This window comes from Equus asinus, chromosome 1 (assembly GCF_041296235.1).
Source record: "Equus asinus isolate D_3611 breed Donkey chromosome 1, EquAss-T2T_v2, whole genome shotgun sequence".
Lineage (NCBI taxonomy): Eukaryota > Metazoa > Chordata > Mammalia > Perissodactyla > Equidae > Equus > Equus asinus.
Genome location: NC_091790.1, coordinates 147,046,416 through 147,065,937, shown reverse-complemented (window position 1 = coordinate 147,065,937; position 19,522 = coordinate 147,046,416). Strand labels below are relative to the sequence as shown.

General features: G+C 35.3%; 1 protein-coding gene across 6 annotated transcripts in view; it reads left to right on the top strand.

Annotated features, from left to right (window-relative positions):
• Positions 1-19,522, top strand: part of DGKB (diacylglycerol kinase beta) — a 685,277-nt gene that overhangs the window by 150,407 nt on the left and 515,348 nt on the right. For 4 of the 6 annotated variants that reach the window (XM_044766591.2, XM_070509325.1, XM_044766598.2 and 1 more), the window contains exons 4-5: positions 2,588-2,608; positions 13,584-13,737. In XM_044766591.2, the coding sequence (XP_044622526.1) occupies positions 2,588-2,608; positions 13,584-13,737 (175 nt within the window). The remainder of the gene's footprint in view (positions 1-2,587; positions 2,609-13,583; positions 13,738-19,522) is intronic. The other 2 variants (XM_070509328.1, XM_070509320.1) reach the window with 1 other exon arrangement.

The following is a 19,522-nucleotide window of genomic DNA, read 5'->3' as shown; positions in this document are numbered from 1 at the left end:
TCCTAGATGCTATAGAGTGAGAGAAAAATGTTGGCAGATAAATTTGTAGAACTGAAAATCTCAGAGACCAAGAGAGCAGAGTGGGAAAAGCAAAGATGACAACTTTACTGAATTGCTTTAAGACCTAAAAATGTCATTAATATTTACATTCCCAACCATACTTGAAAACATGCGTGTTATCTAATCTATAGACAGAGATAAAACATGTTTTCTTCCTAAAGATAGCTGCTGGCTATGAATTCAGTTGGAATGTGATGTTGTTTGCAAAGTAGCCTTTTTGCTTCAGTGATTTCTTATTAAAGGACTCTCAAGACAGTATCACTGATATTATATTTCATGAGGATTATCAGTCACTGCATGCTGGATTTATTGAGGTAATTACTAGATTCATTATTAGACACACATGCGATGTCAGCCTTTTGAATAATGTAATACCTCTCCACAAATACACAGATCTGCTCTTGAAATACATTATTAAAATAACGAACAGTTGGAAAACAAAAAAGTCAGATCTCATTATGACACAAAAGTAATTCTAATGTAAAAGTGAAACCACTCTCTAATCTTAACATTGATAGGTTTTTTCCCTTTAGGAGAAAAATTTAAACGTGTATGACTCTTTTAAAAACGCAAGTTTGTGTTTTACAAAAGCCAATAGGAAATAATTAGGAATATTCAATGTTGAGAAAGGAATCTTTAAGGCCTTGAAGTTCTCTTCAGTACATGACTTCATCTGGTTTATAAAAGGTTTATAAAAGTCTGTAAAAGAAACTTTATAAAGTTTATAAAAAAAAATTCATACTGTCAATTGACATGTGAAATTGTCACTCTTTATTGACTGGTCAAGTCGAGCTCAAAATTATTTGGCATAAATGACTACTTAATTGAAGCTCAATTATACGAGAAAAATACCTTTAGAATAAATAACTGATCTTTTGTTTTCTAAAATGAACACGGCCTGTATCATCCATATAAAATGTACTCGCAAAGAAAGAACACCTAAATATCTCTTAAATCGCTTCTCCCCTTACAGAGTAAAGCCGCTTAAATGGTAGATGCATTATTTTTTTTATTATTCACTTGAATTGCTGAATTTTAAAAGCGCTGTGTATAGAAAACTTAATCCAGTGAACACGTGACCTCTTTGAGTCTATCTTAGAGAACATATATTAAGTGCAATAGATGGATGAATCATTTGTTTTTAATTCCTATTTTTTAAAGATAATTTGATAATCATTCTTTGAATCAATAAATAACAGAATTATAAAATATAAATCTAAACGATGGCCTTAGAGATTCTCTAAAAATAAAAACTTTAAAAAGGTCTTGAGATTCCCAAACGGATTATAAAGTTCTTAAATAAAGGAACTTATTTTAAGGAAGGTAAAATGACTTTCCCAGGATTAACCAGATAGGGTTGTGACAATAACTATAATTAAAATTTAGTTGTCTGGAATCCCAGTTTAAGACTGATGCTCTTTCCTCTTAAATTCATTGACTAGGCCATAGAAAGATAGGGAAGGCCTTGGAAGATGAGAAGAATAAGGGGAAGGGAAAGGTATTTCATGTACTTTGAACGACATTGCTTATGGAATAGGTATGGCATATTCCAGTGCATATAATTATTACTGACTCATGCCTGACAAGGTAAGAGATTCCTATTAGTCTCCACCTGATCTTATGTAAATAATATAATGTTAAGAGTATGATTATAGCTAGTTTGTAGTAGCAATCCAGTCTTAACGAGAGGGTTCACAGTAAAACACAGTCAGGTCATCTCAGATATAACTGATTCATGAGTGTTGGAATTTGATAATATGAGAAAGAACCAGTATTGCATTGCATGCACATATATATTTATTTTATATATATTTAATGTAATATATGTAATTAATATATTTATATAATACAATATATTAATAATATATATTAAAAATATATATTTAATATTTAAAATATATATTTTTTCCCCCTTGGATTTCAAATTCAATTCCAAATTGTTCCATTGACATCTAAAGAGAAGGGAAGAAATTAAGTAGTGGCATATGTATGGACAGATATTTAAAGGCATGGAGAGAGGCTAGGCATGTTATTTTAATAGAAGGAAACATTAGGAGTGGGGAATAAGTATTCATAATCTAATATAGCTTTATAAATACTGTTATATTTTCATAATCTTCTCTGATAAGTTTTAATCATACTGTATCTGTTATTCATTATATTTATCTCATGTCACGTAGAACTGTTTGCTTATTACTTTCAAAGATTGATCTAATCAATGATCCTCAAATTTTAACTTGCATCAGAATCACCTGGGGGTCTTAAAAGATGGATTGCTGCCTGCCCCCCTCTCCCTTTAGTTTTTATGTTTCTGGGGTGAGGCTCAAAAATTTGTATTTCTATCAGTTTCCCAGTTGATGCTGATGCTGCTGTTTTTGCAACCACATTTTGAGACCCATGGATCTAGAGTATGTTTTAAAATCAATTTGTAAACTTGACCTTTTAGTTAAATTATCGTCGATATGAGATAACGAGTATAAATTATGTTACATTAACACATGTATTCTTTCTTTCCTTGCATGCACAGAAACAAGACATTCTTAACCAAGTAAGACATTTTCTTTTCTATTAAAATCTGCCTTTTCTTTCTTTATTCTGATATGAGCTATGAATTTCTCATCCATATCACTGAGTTATACTTCTGTACCAATGAGATTTATATAATTTGTAAGATTATCTGTAATACTTATAAAGTTATAATTGACTGACATTTGTTCAAATCAAAGTCTCAAACAGAGGAGCTGATACCTTAATGGAATGAAAAAGGGTCCAGAGTGTGGGCTTCAATTTTGTAGACTCTTGAATTTGATTTTCTAATTTCACCAAAACATAATCAGGCTCCGATAAAATAATTTATTTAAGGGAAGTCTTAATTTAGTAATTTACAATGGCAGGTTTAAAAGTTGCATTCAAATGCAATTGATGTGGACCTTTTTTTTGTTTTGTAGGGCTGTTAGAGTCTGTGAGGGAAATATAACTGAAAAGCTGTTGACTTTTGCCCTCCTGTAAAAAGGTTAACCCATCTGTTGTTTAAGCCACTCTCTGTCAGTAAAGTCCATTGTGGAAAGCAATTTTAGGTCCATAGTTCAGTTGGGTGCATAGAATGACAACACATTTTTGGGTCCTCTAAATGGATTTTTCTATTACAGTAGGAATATGTCTTACTAAAGAGCATGAGCTGTCTAAAACCATAATACTGTCTCCCCTGGACGATACGGGTATGTACTGGCAGCTTCTTATTCACAAGTTTCCCTGTGGCTTCAGTAACAACCAGCACTGTAATTTCATCCTCAATATGTCACAGTGAAATTGATTACATCAAAATGATCTGGACTGACTTAGATACAGATCCTACATATTACAGTCTCCTAGGGTAAAGCACGGCTGAAATGGCAACTCAGTGACTGCGATGACTTTGCTATTTCCCCGATCTCATCCCCGATCTTTATGGAAACCTACTAGCTCCCTCAAAGACAGGCTATATGAGCTCTGCTAGGAGGCAACTCTCCAAGGGAAATGGTTGCTTTCATGAAACAGGCCTTAGCTATTTGTTGAGCACCTTATTCAACAAACACACCTTTCTGGACAACCTGCATCCCCACCAGAGACTGTCTGAAAAGGCAAAGTTAGCCCTGCTTTTTCTTGGGGTCAGCAGAATGAGTTTCTTCCTTCCTTTTACTTGCTCAATCTTTGTTCCATATGCAATTGTTTAGTAGGCAAGCAATTTCAGTTGCAGAACAGAAAGAACGAGGAGAGCTGAGGGTATCCAAAGGGAAAAAAGAATGAGAGCATGCATATTTATTACTCTATATGTGTTCTTTGTCTATCAGTGTTCTGTGAGGGTAAGATTTTCTCATTACATTTCCTGTCAGTAGATGATCCTTGCCCCAAGACTGAGTTACATTTTTATCGCTCCCTGGGCTTCCCTCATCTTTGCACTGGGTCCTCTGTATGATAGTTTCGGTTAATGTGTATGACCTTTGCATTTCAGACAAGTGAGTTGCTTCAATCCCTTAATAAGAAACCTGGGAAATCAGAACCTACAATTTGTGGTGCTGCTGCCTAATGTAATATTTTAAATGTCTTTAACAAGGATATTGACACTGATATAACTATTAGCAATGGTATAAACACCCTTTTATTGCAATCTATAATTGTCCTTCCAGAACCAAATTCAACCAATCCTGTTAAAGCAAGCATCTGGAAAGCATAACAGAGAAAACATGGCCTTAGGAGTACAGCCGAACTGAGTTCAAATCCCACATCTGCCACATATTAGCAGGTCTTGGACAGGTTATTTCATCCCTCCTAGTCTCAGTTTGTTCACCTATAAAATGAAGAGAGTATTGGCCTTATTGAGTTGTTAAAAGAGTTAAATTCCAAAATAAGTGTAAAATTGCTCTGTTTCTGACACAAAGGTGTTCATTGATGTTTAGAGGCGGTAGCTGTTGGTCACGCTTTAGCTACCAACAATGATTTCATACAAAAGTTTGGGAGTCTGTATGAAAGGTGAAAGTGAGAATAGCTGAGATGCATCCCTAATCAATCCTATAACCTCGATTTTCTCAGATCCTCTATTTTCTCTTTTATAAAGGGAAGAAATATAACTCTGATGTCTTTTGCAACTCTATATTAATTTCTTTCTACCATGAGGTAGGAATAGGGGACATGACATGTGATTTGCTCCCCCTGCCAACCCTGGCTTCGATCCAGAAGGTTGTCCTGATAGTAGAGGTGTTGTGTCTGTCATATTTACTCCACCTGCCACAACTGCATGAATGGCAAGGACAATTAGTTAGCAAGGAATGGAAGTAACGCATTAACCGATATTTCTGCTTCTTTTCCCTTTGCTATCAACATAATTTCAATCATCTTCCTCTTTTTGTCAAACCTACAACCAGAACACAGTTTTGAAAACACACCACAAAACTGAATAATAAAATGCCTACTACAATTCTGTTACTAACCTGATATTGATTATGTATTAATTATTGTTGAAATATATAGCAACTTTTGTTTCACTGTGTAGCCTCAGTTTTTATGCCTCAACATTCAGAGAATTGTTCTAGCATAGAATGGAACCATGTCCAACAATTTGAGAAGATATTTACATAGATACGTATGAGATTAATTAGTTACATCATATCATAATTAAATCAATTTGATATCTAGCAATTGCACTGAGGATCAAATTTCAACGTTTACAAAAAATGCACTGCCGTATATCTATGAAAACATTTAGAATTTGAGAATGGACCACCTGGAACATCTTTATCCTAAATTGAAAGTTTAGATTAATGATTTGACTACTTTAAGTGGCTAGAAGGTATCTGTCTATTTCTCCCCCAACTTTCTATAATAAAGATATAGAAGTTTAAAAATAGGTAAATATTCAGGGTACATAAAATACAGTTATACTGATTGCTTCCAATTGTTTTCTCTACAAATGAGTTTTAAAAACAAGCTTAAATAATTTGGAAAATAAAAAAACTAATAGCTCTCCTTAGTTTAATAGTAGCCAATTTTGAAAAATAATATTTAAACACTTTAGGTAGATTCTTTTTTCATTTATTTCATAACATCTATTAGACAATTTATATAGGAGTTAAAAAGCAGATTAGAGAAAAAAGTGATGCCGAAATATTCAGGTGATTATTTTTCACTTTTCCAAGGACAAGTAGAACAAACACTTTAGGTGTTTGCTACACCTGAAGTTTATTTTTAGGGGTTGTCTAATGTTTTTGTTTGTGCATTTTCATCATCAGTAATAGCTTTTTTGGGTGGAAGAGAACTGAAGGATGCTAGGGTAAAATAAATCTCGAGATTTGAGTAGAAGGGCTTAGAAGGTGTAAGGATTTTAAGTTTTTTTTAATAGGTAAAGGAAATCACAAATGATATATTTAAGATCAACAAGTTAATTTTTCCACTTCTGAAGGCAACATGGACAATAAGCTTAAGTAGAAAAGAGTACCAGGTATGAGGCAGTCCAATCAAGTGATGAAAACTGGGACAGCAGTGGGGCTGGGGGCAGATTTAGAACACATTTCAGATATAAGGTCAATAATAATAATAATAGGTTATACTTGGAATGTCAAAGGGTACATAAGGAGTTGCAGTGAACTCAGAGCTTTCAAGATCGGGCAATTGAGTAGTTATACCATTATTTTTTATTTTTACACTTTATTTTATATCCTTCTTTCTAGAGTGGCAAGCTTATTGTTAGACTAGTCAATACATTTGTTAGTGATAAACCAGTGGCAAAGTATCTTGTACCACGTGTGAATATTGGAAAATCTGTCTGCAAAATTATACTTTGACTAACTATAACAGAGTGGACCTTGAAATTAGAACTATTTAGGTCCTTGGTGCTAACTAGGAGATTTTGACCTTGGGCAATTTACTTAACTTTTCTGAGCCTCAGTTTCCTCATCTATAACTTAGAGTGATAATAGCATCTATTGACTGGGTTACCGTGAGGATTAAAGTCTAGCATACATGGTGCATACTTAGTGTATCTCCTAAAGCACAGTAACATTTAGATAGTGTTTCCATTATATGGACAAACTTTTCAATCATATTTCTAATAGCTTTCCATTTATGGATAATAGATCATATCACTGACTATAAAAATTAAAAGGAGAGATTAGAGGCTTTAAGGAGTAGTTTGGCATAAATATATCCACCAATAAGAGATAAGCGTACAGCAAATGAGAAAAGCATTTGGAACAGAAAGAAGCTATTGGATTGCATCCCAAATGCATTTATTACTCGTATAATATATACTAGATATTGTGTCTGGTCCTGTGGGAGAAACAGAAATGGTCAAGCTGATCTTTGCTACCAAAGAGTGTCAAACTAATAAATCTATTTTACAAATTACTGACAGAATGCTTCAACTCGGGGAATTCTTAAGCCCTGAGAATAATTAGTGGGTTCCCTGACCCAGTTGTAAAATCTCAGTCCCTCACTCTTACATGTTGGCTATTTCCTGGTCTTCTACACCTTCTCAACTTGCTGTTTCTCCTAGTACTAACTCTGGTCGATTTGGGCCTTGATGGATTAAAAAGAACAGAATTTATAGGATAGTATATATTTGAAAACCTTCCAAATTCTTGGTTATTTTGTTAGCATTCGTTTTGTTGTTTTTTTTAGTTTTAATCTGCTAAAATATTAAATACATAGCCATACACTATTATACTTTAAAATAATCTCATTTGAGATTTAATAAGTGAAAGAATATACTCCTGCTGAGAAGCTTTTTGTATTCATTCTATTTCACAAATTCTTATCATTCCACTTGAATGAATTTTCTTTCTTGCTAGATTGCCTACAAAGAGGTAATTGAGTGCAATTTTGCTGTTTTTACTATTCTAGTATCCACACCTCAAATATATACTGTAATGTAAGACACTAATGTAACGTAAGACCTCTACAATGTGAAAGACGCAGTGTTAAACACTGTGTGATGCAAAGTTGTGCTGGATCTTATAGTCTAGCAGGGAAGAAGATACACTTGTAAATCTGCCTGCACACACATCTGCATTAAAAGAACTCTCTTTGGAAATTTTATTTAAAAGTGAACATATAAGTCAGCAATAATTAAAAACTGACATTATTAATGAAAACTGTATATGCATAGTTGTTCAAGAAATCTTTACTGGGTTTTATTTTTCAAGGAGAAAATAGCTTTAAAACATTTGTGTGTATGCTTCAGTAACAGCTCACACATGTCCTAGTGATGACACTATAAAACAGACAAGACAGTGTCATACTAGATTAAAATGGATTCCAACTGAAGTACAAAATTTAGTTAGATACAGATCCTTGATTATGAGATATACTGAAAATTATGATTAAAATATTCTGCTTAAAATTCTTCCAATCCATTATTTGCATTTCACAATTCCTAAAATAACTTGTAGTAGCATTGTTTTTCTTGCCATTTATCATCTTTCGCTAAAAAGTACATTTGTAATTTTCTCTCTACTTAGTCTTAATAAATGTTAGTTTTAAGTAAAGCTACAGTTAATGGATTATGTGCCTCTGAGCAGTAAAAATGTTTTCATTTGACAAAACTAATTTTTATAGATTCAGGTTTTCACACTTTTCACTCTTTCTTGTTAAAGGAAGATTCTACTTGGCAGTTGTAGGGGACTATCAAGGAGCTCTCTGAAATCTGAAATAATGAACAATCAATTGCAGTACAAGATAAGCATAAGAAATGAGACATTTAAAAATACAAATGTCTCTGAAAGTATTTTAATATAAAAATGCGGTTTTGAAATCTCAGGAAGTTAGCTATGCTACATGTTAATTTATATACTTTTAAATAAATTTTTAATTTAACATAATTAATTAATGATATAAATTAGAAAGCAGAAATGAAATGGAAATGGTGAAAGAAAACCTCTAGCTAATTTAGGTATTGCCTGCCTCATTTGATCAGAGTTCTTTTACTCTGTAGCTAACAGTAATATACACATAGTAGACACCCAATCAACATTTTTTGATTAATGAATTAAAGTTATTTCTTTGTTCACAGTTTTCGCTAGTTACTTAATCTATATTAGTTCAATGATTCATTTTTGTCTTTTAAAGATCATTTATTAATTAGCTGTGTATACAAGTTTGTTAGAAAGTCAGACGTGGATTATCTTTTTTCTGAGATAAAGATCTTATTATGATCATATGATCCTATTAAAATACATCAGATCCTGTGATTTCCTGCTGCAAACCCTCCAGTGACCATTCCTCTCACCCCATCTTACAGTCATAACTCTTATTGATGGTCTAATATCCTACCTGATCTGCCCCAGTGCACACACCACCAAAGATCGGATCCTTGACCTCCTGTCCTACTACTCCAGTCCTCCCTCACTCCTGCTCCAGCCTCCTGCTCCTCCTCACTGGCTCCTACAGGAATTCCTCTAAAACAGGGGCATCTTTACACCTTGGGGCATTTACACTACCTGTTTTGTCTGTTTGGAATATTCCTTCTCCAAATATGTGCAAAGCTCTCTTCCTCATCCCCTTTAAATCTTTATTCAAAGAACAGATTTTCATTTCCTGGTCATCAGATTTACAACTGCACAGATCCTTCCCTCCTAAATGTATAAACCTTTTCCTTCTTTATTTTTTCTACAACACTTAATACCATGAGACATTGTACATTTAGCCTATTTATTTTGCTATTTTCTTAGTTTCTTCATTAGAAGATAAGCCCCCTGATGGAAGGATTTTTGCATGTTCCTGTAACATTTTTGCCCCAACACCTAGAACAGAGACTAGTACGGAGTGGGTGCACAATGAACATTTACTGAATATGAGAAAATCTCCACCCTGAAACTGCCAAAATAAATTCAAGTGGTGATAGAGTGACGACATTTATTTTCATTCACTTTGAATCTACTTGGATGAATGCTAGTGTTATTTCTTTAGTATTAGCAGGGATTTGAAACCAAAGGATCCAGATGGTCAGATATAAGAATGAAAGGCAGATAGAAATGTGATTTGAACTTGTGCCAATTTGGCAGCAACATCTGAGCAGCTCCTTCCGTCTGTATTCTTTACAGATTCTCTATGTTATCTCCCTAAATAGTCTGGTGGCTGCTCCTGAAGGAAGAAAGAAAATGGAAAAGCAGTTTTCAAAACTTTAAACACTGCTTGGTGTGTATGTCTCTGTTTGAGCTGACAGCCAATTTGATTTTTGAACACTCATTCAACTAAGTCCCACCCAACTTTTTTCATTAGTGTTTCCATTGATATGCATATAAATGATCTCATTCTATTTAAAGATCACAGTCTTCAAAAACCAATTCTACTGCTGCTGGATGACAGCAGTGGAAAATAAGATACCTAAATTTGGAAATGTTCTGCTAAATCATGAGATAAGGAAAATGTATAGATTGAGGACAGTATCCACTTACAGAAATGTTTGATATTTTGGACAACATAGGATTTTAGAAGAGATTTGAAAATCTTTGACTAATAAGAAAAGAGGAGATGGATTAGCTAACAAAGACATTGAAGAAGAATTCCTCAATGAATTGGAAACACTGAAGCATCTATTTTTTGGCTTTAAAGAAATTTGAATTTTGCAACATTGTGAGCTGCATATAATGACAGGAATGTAAAAGAAAGGAAGTTTGCTCCCATCAACATGTAAAGAAGTTGGAGAAAGAAATTCAGATCATCATTAATAAAGCACATGACATCATCTCATAGAAATCATTTAAGAACTGAGGAAATTTTATTCCATTCTTACATCTGTAACAGGCTTTTATTTTTTAAAATAAGATAATTTGTTCTTAAATGCTTGCTTTCTGAAAGCAGTAATTTGCCTATGTTGCCTGGAACAGAACAATTATAGCAAAATATCTAAGACACAAAAAACTGAAGGTTTGATCTGGGAAGATGCAGTGAATTTTCCAGTTTTCTGGACGAATAAAGAGAAGAACAAAGTAAGATAATAAAAAATCCATCTAATCTCAAACCAGTGCTTCCTTTTATTTTATTTATTTTACATACTGTGTGCCCAAGGATACATTAAGTCCATTTCATCAATTTATTATTACATGTAGGCAACAACCCTGAAAGGTTGACCTTAAATGGATGAAGTTAAGGCTTAGAGCTCTCAGAGAATAAAACCAAGCTATTTTTTGCTTGCTGAGTAAGGAAGAGCCTAACACTTGAGAAAATTCAGAAAGTTTCTCTGAAAGCTCCTAAAAGCAGGACCAAGAAGTAATGTCTTCCTTATTAAGATGGATGCCATACATTACAGTCCATATTTTCCTTTCGGTTGGGTATTTTTCTGGTTTTCATCAGTAAGTCATAAGTGCCAATTTCAAGGAGGTTTTATGTGGGTGAAGTCTCTATAAAGAGTGAACACTTGGGATATGGCAGATTGTTTCCTTAAAAGAGCAGATCAATTTCTTGCTCCAAACCACTCAGGTGGCAAGTGGAGGTATTGGAATATGAAATAAAATTGTTTTATTCTGAAATCCCTATTTTTGTTTTTGTTTGTTGGTTGGTGGTTGTTGTTTTCCTATGTTACCCCTTAAACTCTTGGCTTAAAATAGTCTCATTTTAAAATATAATCTTATTCCAAAAGAAGAACCAGAGGAAAACTTCAGCAAATCCAGTCCTTTGTAAATATTTTGTTATCAGCTTTCTCAAAAAAATAAATGACCATAAAACAATGAACCATGGAATGACTTGTTAAATGTATACGAAAACATTTAAGTTAATGTGATTTTGAGGCTTATTCTTCAAATATTGTTTGGAATCCCTCCTATACAACCAAGAGGTAGGTATTATTATTATTATTTATAGGTGAAGAATTTGAGGCACAGAGAGTTTAATAAATTGCCCACCTTCACACCGCTAAAAAGTGTTGTATCTGAGAGTTGATCCAGGTAGTCTGACTTTGAAACCATGCTCCTATCATCTGTTATGTTGTCAACTACAGTGCTAACTACAACGGCTTAGGGTACAGAAGGAAGAGCAACTATAACTAACCTTGCTTTTAAACACAATGCCTAAGAATATGTTCATCACATAAACATCGTATAACTTTGTGATAAAATTAACTCCTGGTTCCCCATGAGTCTTCATACATTTTGAAGATTATCCATCACTGTTTGGTCACTCATCCAACTGCGTGTGGGTTACTTTTTAGATAGGCCATCTCTAGAAACCCTAATTAGTAAGAATCGATGCTCCTGCTTAATAAAACTTATTTGGATATGCTGGTCTGGCTGTTGGCCTCATCTATGTATTTTGAAACCTTGGCAAATTGCTTTTTGATATTATATCTGCTACTGGAGGCTGTTCTTTAGATTTTTATACTATTCATCATTTTTAATTATGTGGTTCAGTCTGTTAGTAGAATTTACAATATTCTCTGTTGGTGGTGATTTATTAAATATGGAAGAAAATGAAGCCTTGTTACTGTTACCAATATAAATGTCTGAATGGCCCTTCTGAGAATGAATAAGTAAAGCAAGACTAAAATGTCAGGTTCAGGGCTAGGCAGAGGCTTGGAATTATTAAGAAATAAAGAGAAGTCTTTGGTTTTGTTTTTTATTGGCTTGAGATTATACTAGGTGTAAAAGCCTACACGGTACATATACTTAATTGGTACATGATCTAATCTGCAAAAATCTACTTTCTCTACCAATATCCCTGTATGTCATATTCCATTTTAGGTTTATTCAAAATAATACAATAATATAATTAGTCATTCTCTACCGCAATCCCCCTATATTATAACATAGGAAAAATAGCCTTTGTATATCCAAAATAGAAGTTTAAGAAATTAATTTTATTCTCATTGTCCAGGAGTTTAAAGAAAATTAAGAGCACCAGTTCTTCCAAATTAATTTTTTGCCCTATTTTTAGTTTCATCTCAGTTACGTTAAACTGGGTAAGAAAAAAATACCCTTCAAGGGTTTCCTTTGAGACCCATCATCCTTGCACTCTTTAGATCTGGAGAGATGTGGGTTTATTCCAGCTTCTTCTTGGTAGGTCTCTAGTTCCTTTGATGTCCTACTAGATAAGACCCAACACGACTCCACTGGCCCTCTCTTCCATGTGGTCTACATCTATTTCCCAGGAAAAATTTATGCATTGTTGTCCCTGCAGTTATAAGGAGTGCTGGCCACGCCCAATACAGTACCATTTTACTTGCCTTTGCCCCAAAGCACCTGCACTCTTGTCCTCAGTTACCCAGGCAGGAGTCAGATCCTGGCCCCCTGTCCTCATCTGCTTGGAGAAAGCAAGCTCTCCAGGTGGCTCCTGTGAAATCTCCTCATTAACTTGAAGCTAGAAGTTTGCTTCCATCATCCTTTCCCCAAGTGAACATCCTAGAGACTCTTAATGAAACAATAATTCTTTCGAAATACATGTCTACTCTTTTATAGTCCTGAAGTGATTAAGGGTGGACAAGGATCTTGAAATATATTTCTTTGAAAGTCTGCATAGGAAGTTTTAGATGTTCACTTTGGAATTTTAAATCAATTGATCTTGGTGTTGGGGTGAAACTTTAATGTTAACCATTTTTCCAATTGTTGAAAACAGTATTCACCATTAGAGACAAGGAAAGGAGATCAGAGAAATTCCTTTCTTTTGGAGTCCTCGTGCTGTATTCGTGACTCTGCATTGGCGTGTTCTTCTTAATTGCCTAATTTAATCATTGCAACAAGTCTGTGGGATTGGGAATATTATTCCCAATTTGCAGAGGAGGAAACTAAGTTTCAAAGAACAAGATTTTAAGGTCATACAGATACGGTGAAAACAGAAATGTTTGACTGGAAAGCTCGTGCTTTTCCTGGTACCGTGCATATGTATCTAATCACCAATGTTGGCCTGCAATTGCCCAATCAATTTCTCAGATACTTACCTTCCTTTTGTAGACTTGGATATAAAAATGTATGAGGTCATTTCTTCTACAATGATTTTGAACATAGCACAAAATCCTAACGTTCGCTGAGTCTTAAAATGTATGTTTAACATTTTTTTTTCAGACGATAGATTTTGAAGGTTTCAAGCTATTTATGAAGACATTCCTGGAAGCCGAGCTTCCCGATGATTTCACAGCACACCTTTTCATGTCATTTAGCAACAAGTTTCCTCATTCTAGTCCAATGGTAAAAAGTAAGCCTGCTCTCCTTTCTGGTGGTAAGTTTAACTATTTACTTTAAAAATTTAAATATAGTAGAAACCGCAAAGGGAAAATCAGTATCAACTTCTCTGTAAGAGAAGAGATGATTTGCTTAAAAATCCCCTGTGTTCATACTTTCATCCTAAGACCATGCAAAGTATTTAAAATGTCTCCAATCTAATAATAGCTAAACATTAAAGAAAATATAATTTATTATCCATCACTTGTCATTCATTGACTTAGAAGTCTATGTTTAAGTAATAATTTTAAGAGATACTTCCATCAAATACAGAAAAGTCCTCTTGTAAATGACTGGATAATGTATGTATAAAAATGTAGTCACAAAGCAGCTAGATGTAGAAGACATAATATTTAATATCAATTCCACCAATTACCAACATACTTTCACAGTTTTAGATTTGTAAGCTCAGAACAGAGTTTTGATTTTTCTCTTAGATACTTAAATTTTTGTCACCATAGAGATGATTGATTCTCTCATTAATGTAGCTTTTTAGAGATGTCTAATACATTAATACCTTTTGCAAATTGTATCACTCTCTACCCAGTCAAGAAAACAGAAATCTCACTGTATTACTTTAGAGAATGTGAAATAGGAAATTGTTTAAACAATGTTGGAGAGTTGAAAAAGCAAAGGTGAACACTGAGGTAATGCAGAGATAACACCACGGGAAGTGTATGCTGCCCCTAGGTTGGAGAAATCAAAACGCAGAAGCTTGGAGGAAGGACCTCTTAGAGCTGGGATGCAGAGTTCTGAGGAGAGAGTGTTGCCTGGCAGATCTTGCCCTTGGTCTTCTGTGGAGGGGACACTTCTGGCTGGCTTTGGCAGCTCAGGAGCTCAAGGAGGGGCCTGCAGCCATGGAAGTCAGACCTCTTAGGAGCGTCACTATGGTCTGTGCAGGACCATGTAGCAGGAGCTCACTGTGTCTTTCTTGGGGTGGAAATAAGCAGGAGACTAGAGCCTATTGCTGCCGGAACCATGTGCTGCAAGGGTGAAATGCTGGAGAGATCTAACAGGAAGTGCAGATAGACTAGCAGGAATGAGCCCCTTCTCCGTCCTTCTCATATCTCTCTAGTGCCCCCTGTGAACCCAACAGGTTTCCAGCTGGCAATGGAGAAGCGCAGTCTACGGCAGCGTTTCTGAAACTCTTTGATCTCAGGACTCTTTTGGGCTCTTAAGAATTACTGAAGGCCCCAAAGAGTTTTTGTTTATGTGGGTGATATCTATTGCTATTTACCATATTAAAGATGAGACGTTCTAAAAACAATGATGATCAACCCGTTACATGTTAAAAAAATAGCAAACCTTTTAGAAAAAGACTATTTTCAAAAACCAAAAAAAATTAGTGGGAAGAGTGGCATTGTTTTACATTGTTGCAAATGTCTTTAATACTAGCTTCATGGAAGACAGCTGAGTAACCATATCTGCTTCCATGTTGCCACATCATATTTCATATAGCCTCTTGAAAACTTCACTGTACACTCATGAGAGAATGAGAGTGAAAAAAGCAAAGGATATCTCAGAATCATCATTGAAACCATTTTGACCTTACAAATCCCCTGAAAGGGGCCTAGAGTTCCCAGAAGAGCCACTGGTCTAGAGACTTCCAGCCGTAGTATCACAAAGTAGAATATCAAAGTGTGGGTAAAGAGATGAGAAGTTTAATAACTGGCACTCTAATAATAAAATTTTTTAAACATATAACTAAGAGATAGGTAGTTGAGCCATAAAAACACTTGGGCAATCTGATGAAGAGATGCATTATTAATAAGCCTTATGTTGTGCTGCTTTCTCTTCTGTTAATGAAGAAAGATATTTTTCCTGGGGCCGGCCCTGTGGCCGAGTGGTTAAGTTCGCGGGCTCTGCTTCGGTGGCCCAGGGTTTCTCCAGCTTGGATCTTGGGCGCGGACATGGCACTACTCATTAGGCCAGGTTGAGGCGGCGTCCCACATACCACAACTAGAAGGACCCACAACTAAAATATACAACTATGAACTTGGGGAGAAAAAGCAGAAAAAAAAGAAAAGAAGATTGGCAACAGCTGTTAGCTCAGGTGCCAATCTTTAAAAAAAAAGAAAAAGGTATTTTTCCTAGAGCAATCACATTTTGGTTTGAGCTTTTTTAAAACAAGTGTACACCTTCCACATAATATTATTTTGATCTCTTCAAAGTATATAATAACTTATATGTGCATCATAATCTTTACCCATAAAATATTTTTAGTTCCTTGAATAATTCCCCTTACATCATGAATTGAAAGGACTCACCGCATTTGCTGTTTTTCTCTGAATGCATTCCATTAGGTCTGTCCTTAAAATGTGGTATCAGAGTTTACCAGTGTTCTGGGCTGAACATTTTAAAATGGGACAATTCCTTATTTTGATCTAGTAATTAAAACTTCCCTGTTCACCATTTCATGCTATAAATGCATTCCAAATGCCTTAGACTGAATAAAATAACAAAGTTACCCCTTATTTAATTTTACATGAAGCAATACTGTCCTTGGGTTTTGAGAAAGAAGGAGGAACATTTTTTGATATGTTATCTGTCTGAGCAATTGTGTCAGACTTGAAGGAAAGAGAACAATTCTAATTGCTTAGGTAATTTTGTGAGAAATTCAAATTTCAAACCCTCTTTTCTTCAAATAGCATATAGTAAGTACAACATAGAAGACGCCAAATTTACAAGGAGTAGACATCAAATTAAGTTTCAAAATGGAAAAAAAATAAGGAATAACAGCTTGTACTTCATTTGAGACAATCACATGTTCTGTACGAATCTCCTTGAAAGGAATTACAAGATAGCTGTGTAACAACCCTCATGCGACAATAACAACTTAAACTGTGATTTCTTTTCAAAGCTTGGCCTCCACATTTTAAAACATAAGTGCATAGTGTCCTTTGTAGGATGGTTTCTAACCCTATATGCTTTTCAGACTTATCTTTGATAGTTTTCTTTTTCTTTTTTTCTGGAGAATAAGGAACACTAGACAACAAGAAAATTTTCAGGGACTGGAGTAGCCTTGACTCAGAAACTGAAACATAAATGTATTTTTATTCCTAGAACCTTGCTTTGCAATAATCTAAGTTATCTACACAAGATTTATTTGTACTTGAAAAATCACAAATCATTCTTGAATAGAGAAGTGCTATAATCTGCTTTGCTTATCCCATTTCAGAGTTCACCAAATTTCATTACCACAATACCATAAGGAATATGATAGCTATTCTTTTTTTTTTTTTTAAAGATTGTCACCTGAGCTAACAGCTGTTGCCAATGTTTTTTTTTTTTTTCTTCTTCTCCCCAAAGCCCCTTGTACATAGTTGTATATTGTAGCTATAGGTTCTTCTAGTTGTGCTATGTGGGGCGCCTCTTCAACGTGGCCTGATGAGCGGTGCCATCTCCGCGCCCAGGATCCGATCCTGCGAAGCTCTGGGCCACTGAAGCAGAGCGCAAGAACTTAACCACTTGGCCACGGGCAGGCCCCTATGATAGCTATTCTTGACTCCGTATACCAGCTGAACACTAAGGGCTTCTCAGTAAAAAGCAAAATTAAAATGAAAAAATATTATTCTTGTTAATAATAATCAAGTAGAGGAAATATGATAAAATTAAAAAAGTTAGTTTTTATAGGATAAAAATTTTAAAAATAATTATAAAGAGGTGTAAAGGGTGTGTGTGTGTGTGTTGTGTAGTTGTATTTTGTTGAACTTAGAATACCTAATGATCCATCTAGCATTTCATGCAGTGGATGATTTATTTTTTGGAACATTTTATTGCAGCATGCATGTCTCTTACCACCTTTTTTAAATATAAGGTGATTACTTCTGCTGTTCTCGATTGGATTTTTGACTTTTGAAGATTTTTCTCATAACCTCTTCTGCTTCATTGTAAATGCCAGCTCTCAAATGCCTCACCTCTTTGCCAATCCAATGACTAGCTTTTTTTTTTTTGAAGATTTTATTTTTCCTTCTTCTTCCCAAAGCCCCCCAGTACATAGTTGTATATTATAGTTGTGGGTCCTAGTAGTTGTGGTATGTGGGATGCCACCTCAGCATGGCTTGATGAGGAGTGCCATGTCCATGCCCAGTATCTGAACTGGTGAAACCCTGGGCCGCTGCATTGGAGAAGGTGAACTCAACCACTGAGCCACGGGGCCGGCCCCGACCAACTTCTGATCTTACCTTCATCCCTAGATCTATCAGTTGAACTACTTTATGCAAAATTGTTCAATCATTTGGAAACTTTCTTTTCTGCAAGTGGCTCACAAACCTTCAACCATGAATCAATATTATGATCTCGTATTTCAGTCCCCACAACTTGAACTTTGAGCATAACCTGAGAGAAATTTCATAATTATGCAGATTGCTGTCACTACAAATTCCTAACAACCAGTATTGGCATGGCGTTAGCACCTCTTCAGCTTTTTAAAAGAATCTATCATAAGGAGTATTTATTCCTCATACTCTGTCCTAGATCAATTAGGTTAAACTTTCTAACACCCTTAGTTTACTCAAATCTTTTCCCTCTTTCTCAACAGATGACATTTTTCATATCATACAAAAAAATAGGCACTGTGTAACATAAAATGCCTCAATTATCCCACACACAACCCAGGACTGTTTCCTCAGCTCATAGAGAATGTATATTAACTATACTCCAGATGGAGCTCTTCATCTGGGTGTCTCATAAGGAATCAAACTAAATGTGTCTAAAAGTCAATTAATTATGTTCTACCCCAACCTGCTTCTATTTCTGTCTACTCTCGTGGTGAGTGGAACCCAAGTGTCTGTCAATTTCCCAACCCTAAAATCTTGGACTCTTCCTACCCTTCACTGCCTCACCCCTCATTTTTGGTTAATCCCAAAATGCTCTCTATTATTCATTATAACTTCTTTTCAGACATTCTGCCAGTGTCCATTTGATTCAGCATTGTTTGTGTCCTAGACTGTTAGTTAGCATGGCTCCCAGCGGGCCCTGACTTCCCATCTCCAAAACGTTCTTTCTAACACAGAGGCCTTGTTATGTTATTCCTGGGTTTCCAAGTTTCAGGCCTTCACTATCACCTTGTGGAATGCTTTTTAAACTTTTATTTTCCAAGTAAACTTAAATCCTTGATATGTAAAGCTGATTAAAGCAGAGTTGCTTTGGTGGAGGGAGGGGGTGTGGAGAGATATGAATACAGGGAATCCTAGTCATTCTGCCTCCCCCCCTCCTTTTGAGACACCCTCTCCTGAAGTGCCCTGAATGAGTCTCTGGGGCCTGGGCAATGCAGTTAAGAAGATGAGGGAATCTGAGTTCCATAGCATTAAGCACAACACCATGCAGCTTATAGAGTCTGCTCGCAGCCCCAATTCTCTCTGTCTCCTTGCTCCATGCACCCAGATTCATTTTATATCCAACTGTTTGCTGTGACCTAAATCTGCTCTGCTTACTCAGGATTCCATGCATTCCTGATGATATTTCCTCTGCCCTTATTTCACAGCAAAACTCAATTCCTTCAAGCCTCCGCTAATGCTTCACCAGTTTTGCCACTTAATTATTCATTTTATTAGTTCATTAGTTCATGCATCCAACTAGCTGTTGATTTATACACATTATGTGCCAGGAATTCCACAGGAAAACTGAGACTCCTTTAGAGCCAAGCAAAAAGACAGGCAATCAGATGATCAGTTATATTACAATAAAATAAATGCTGTGATCGTTTTATCAGGATCATCTGACTGAGATTTTAACTATAAACTGAAATTATCCAGGTTAAGTGGGGGGTGGCTGCGGGCAGA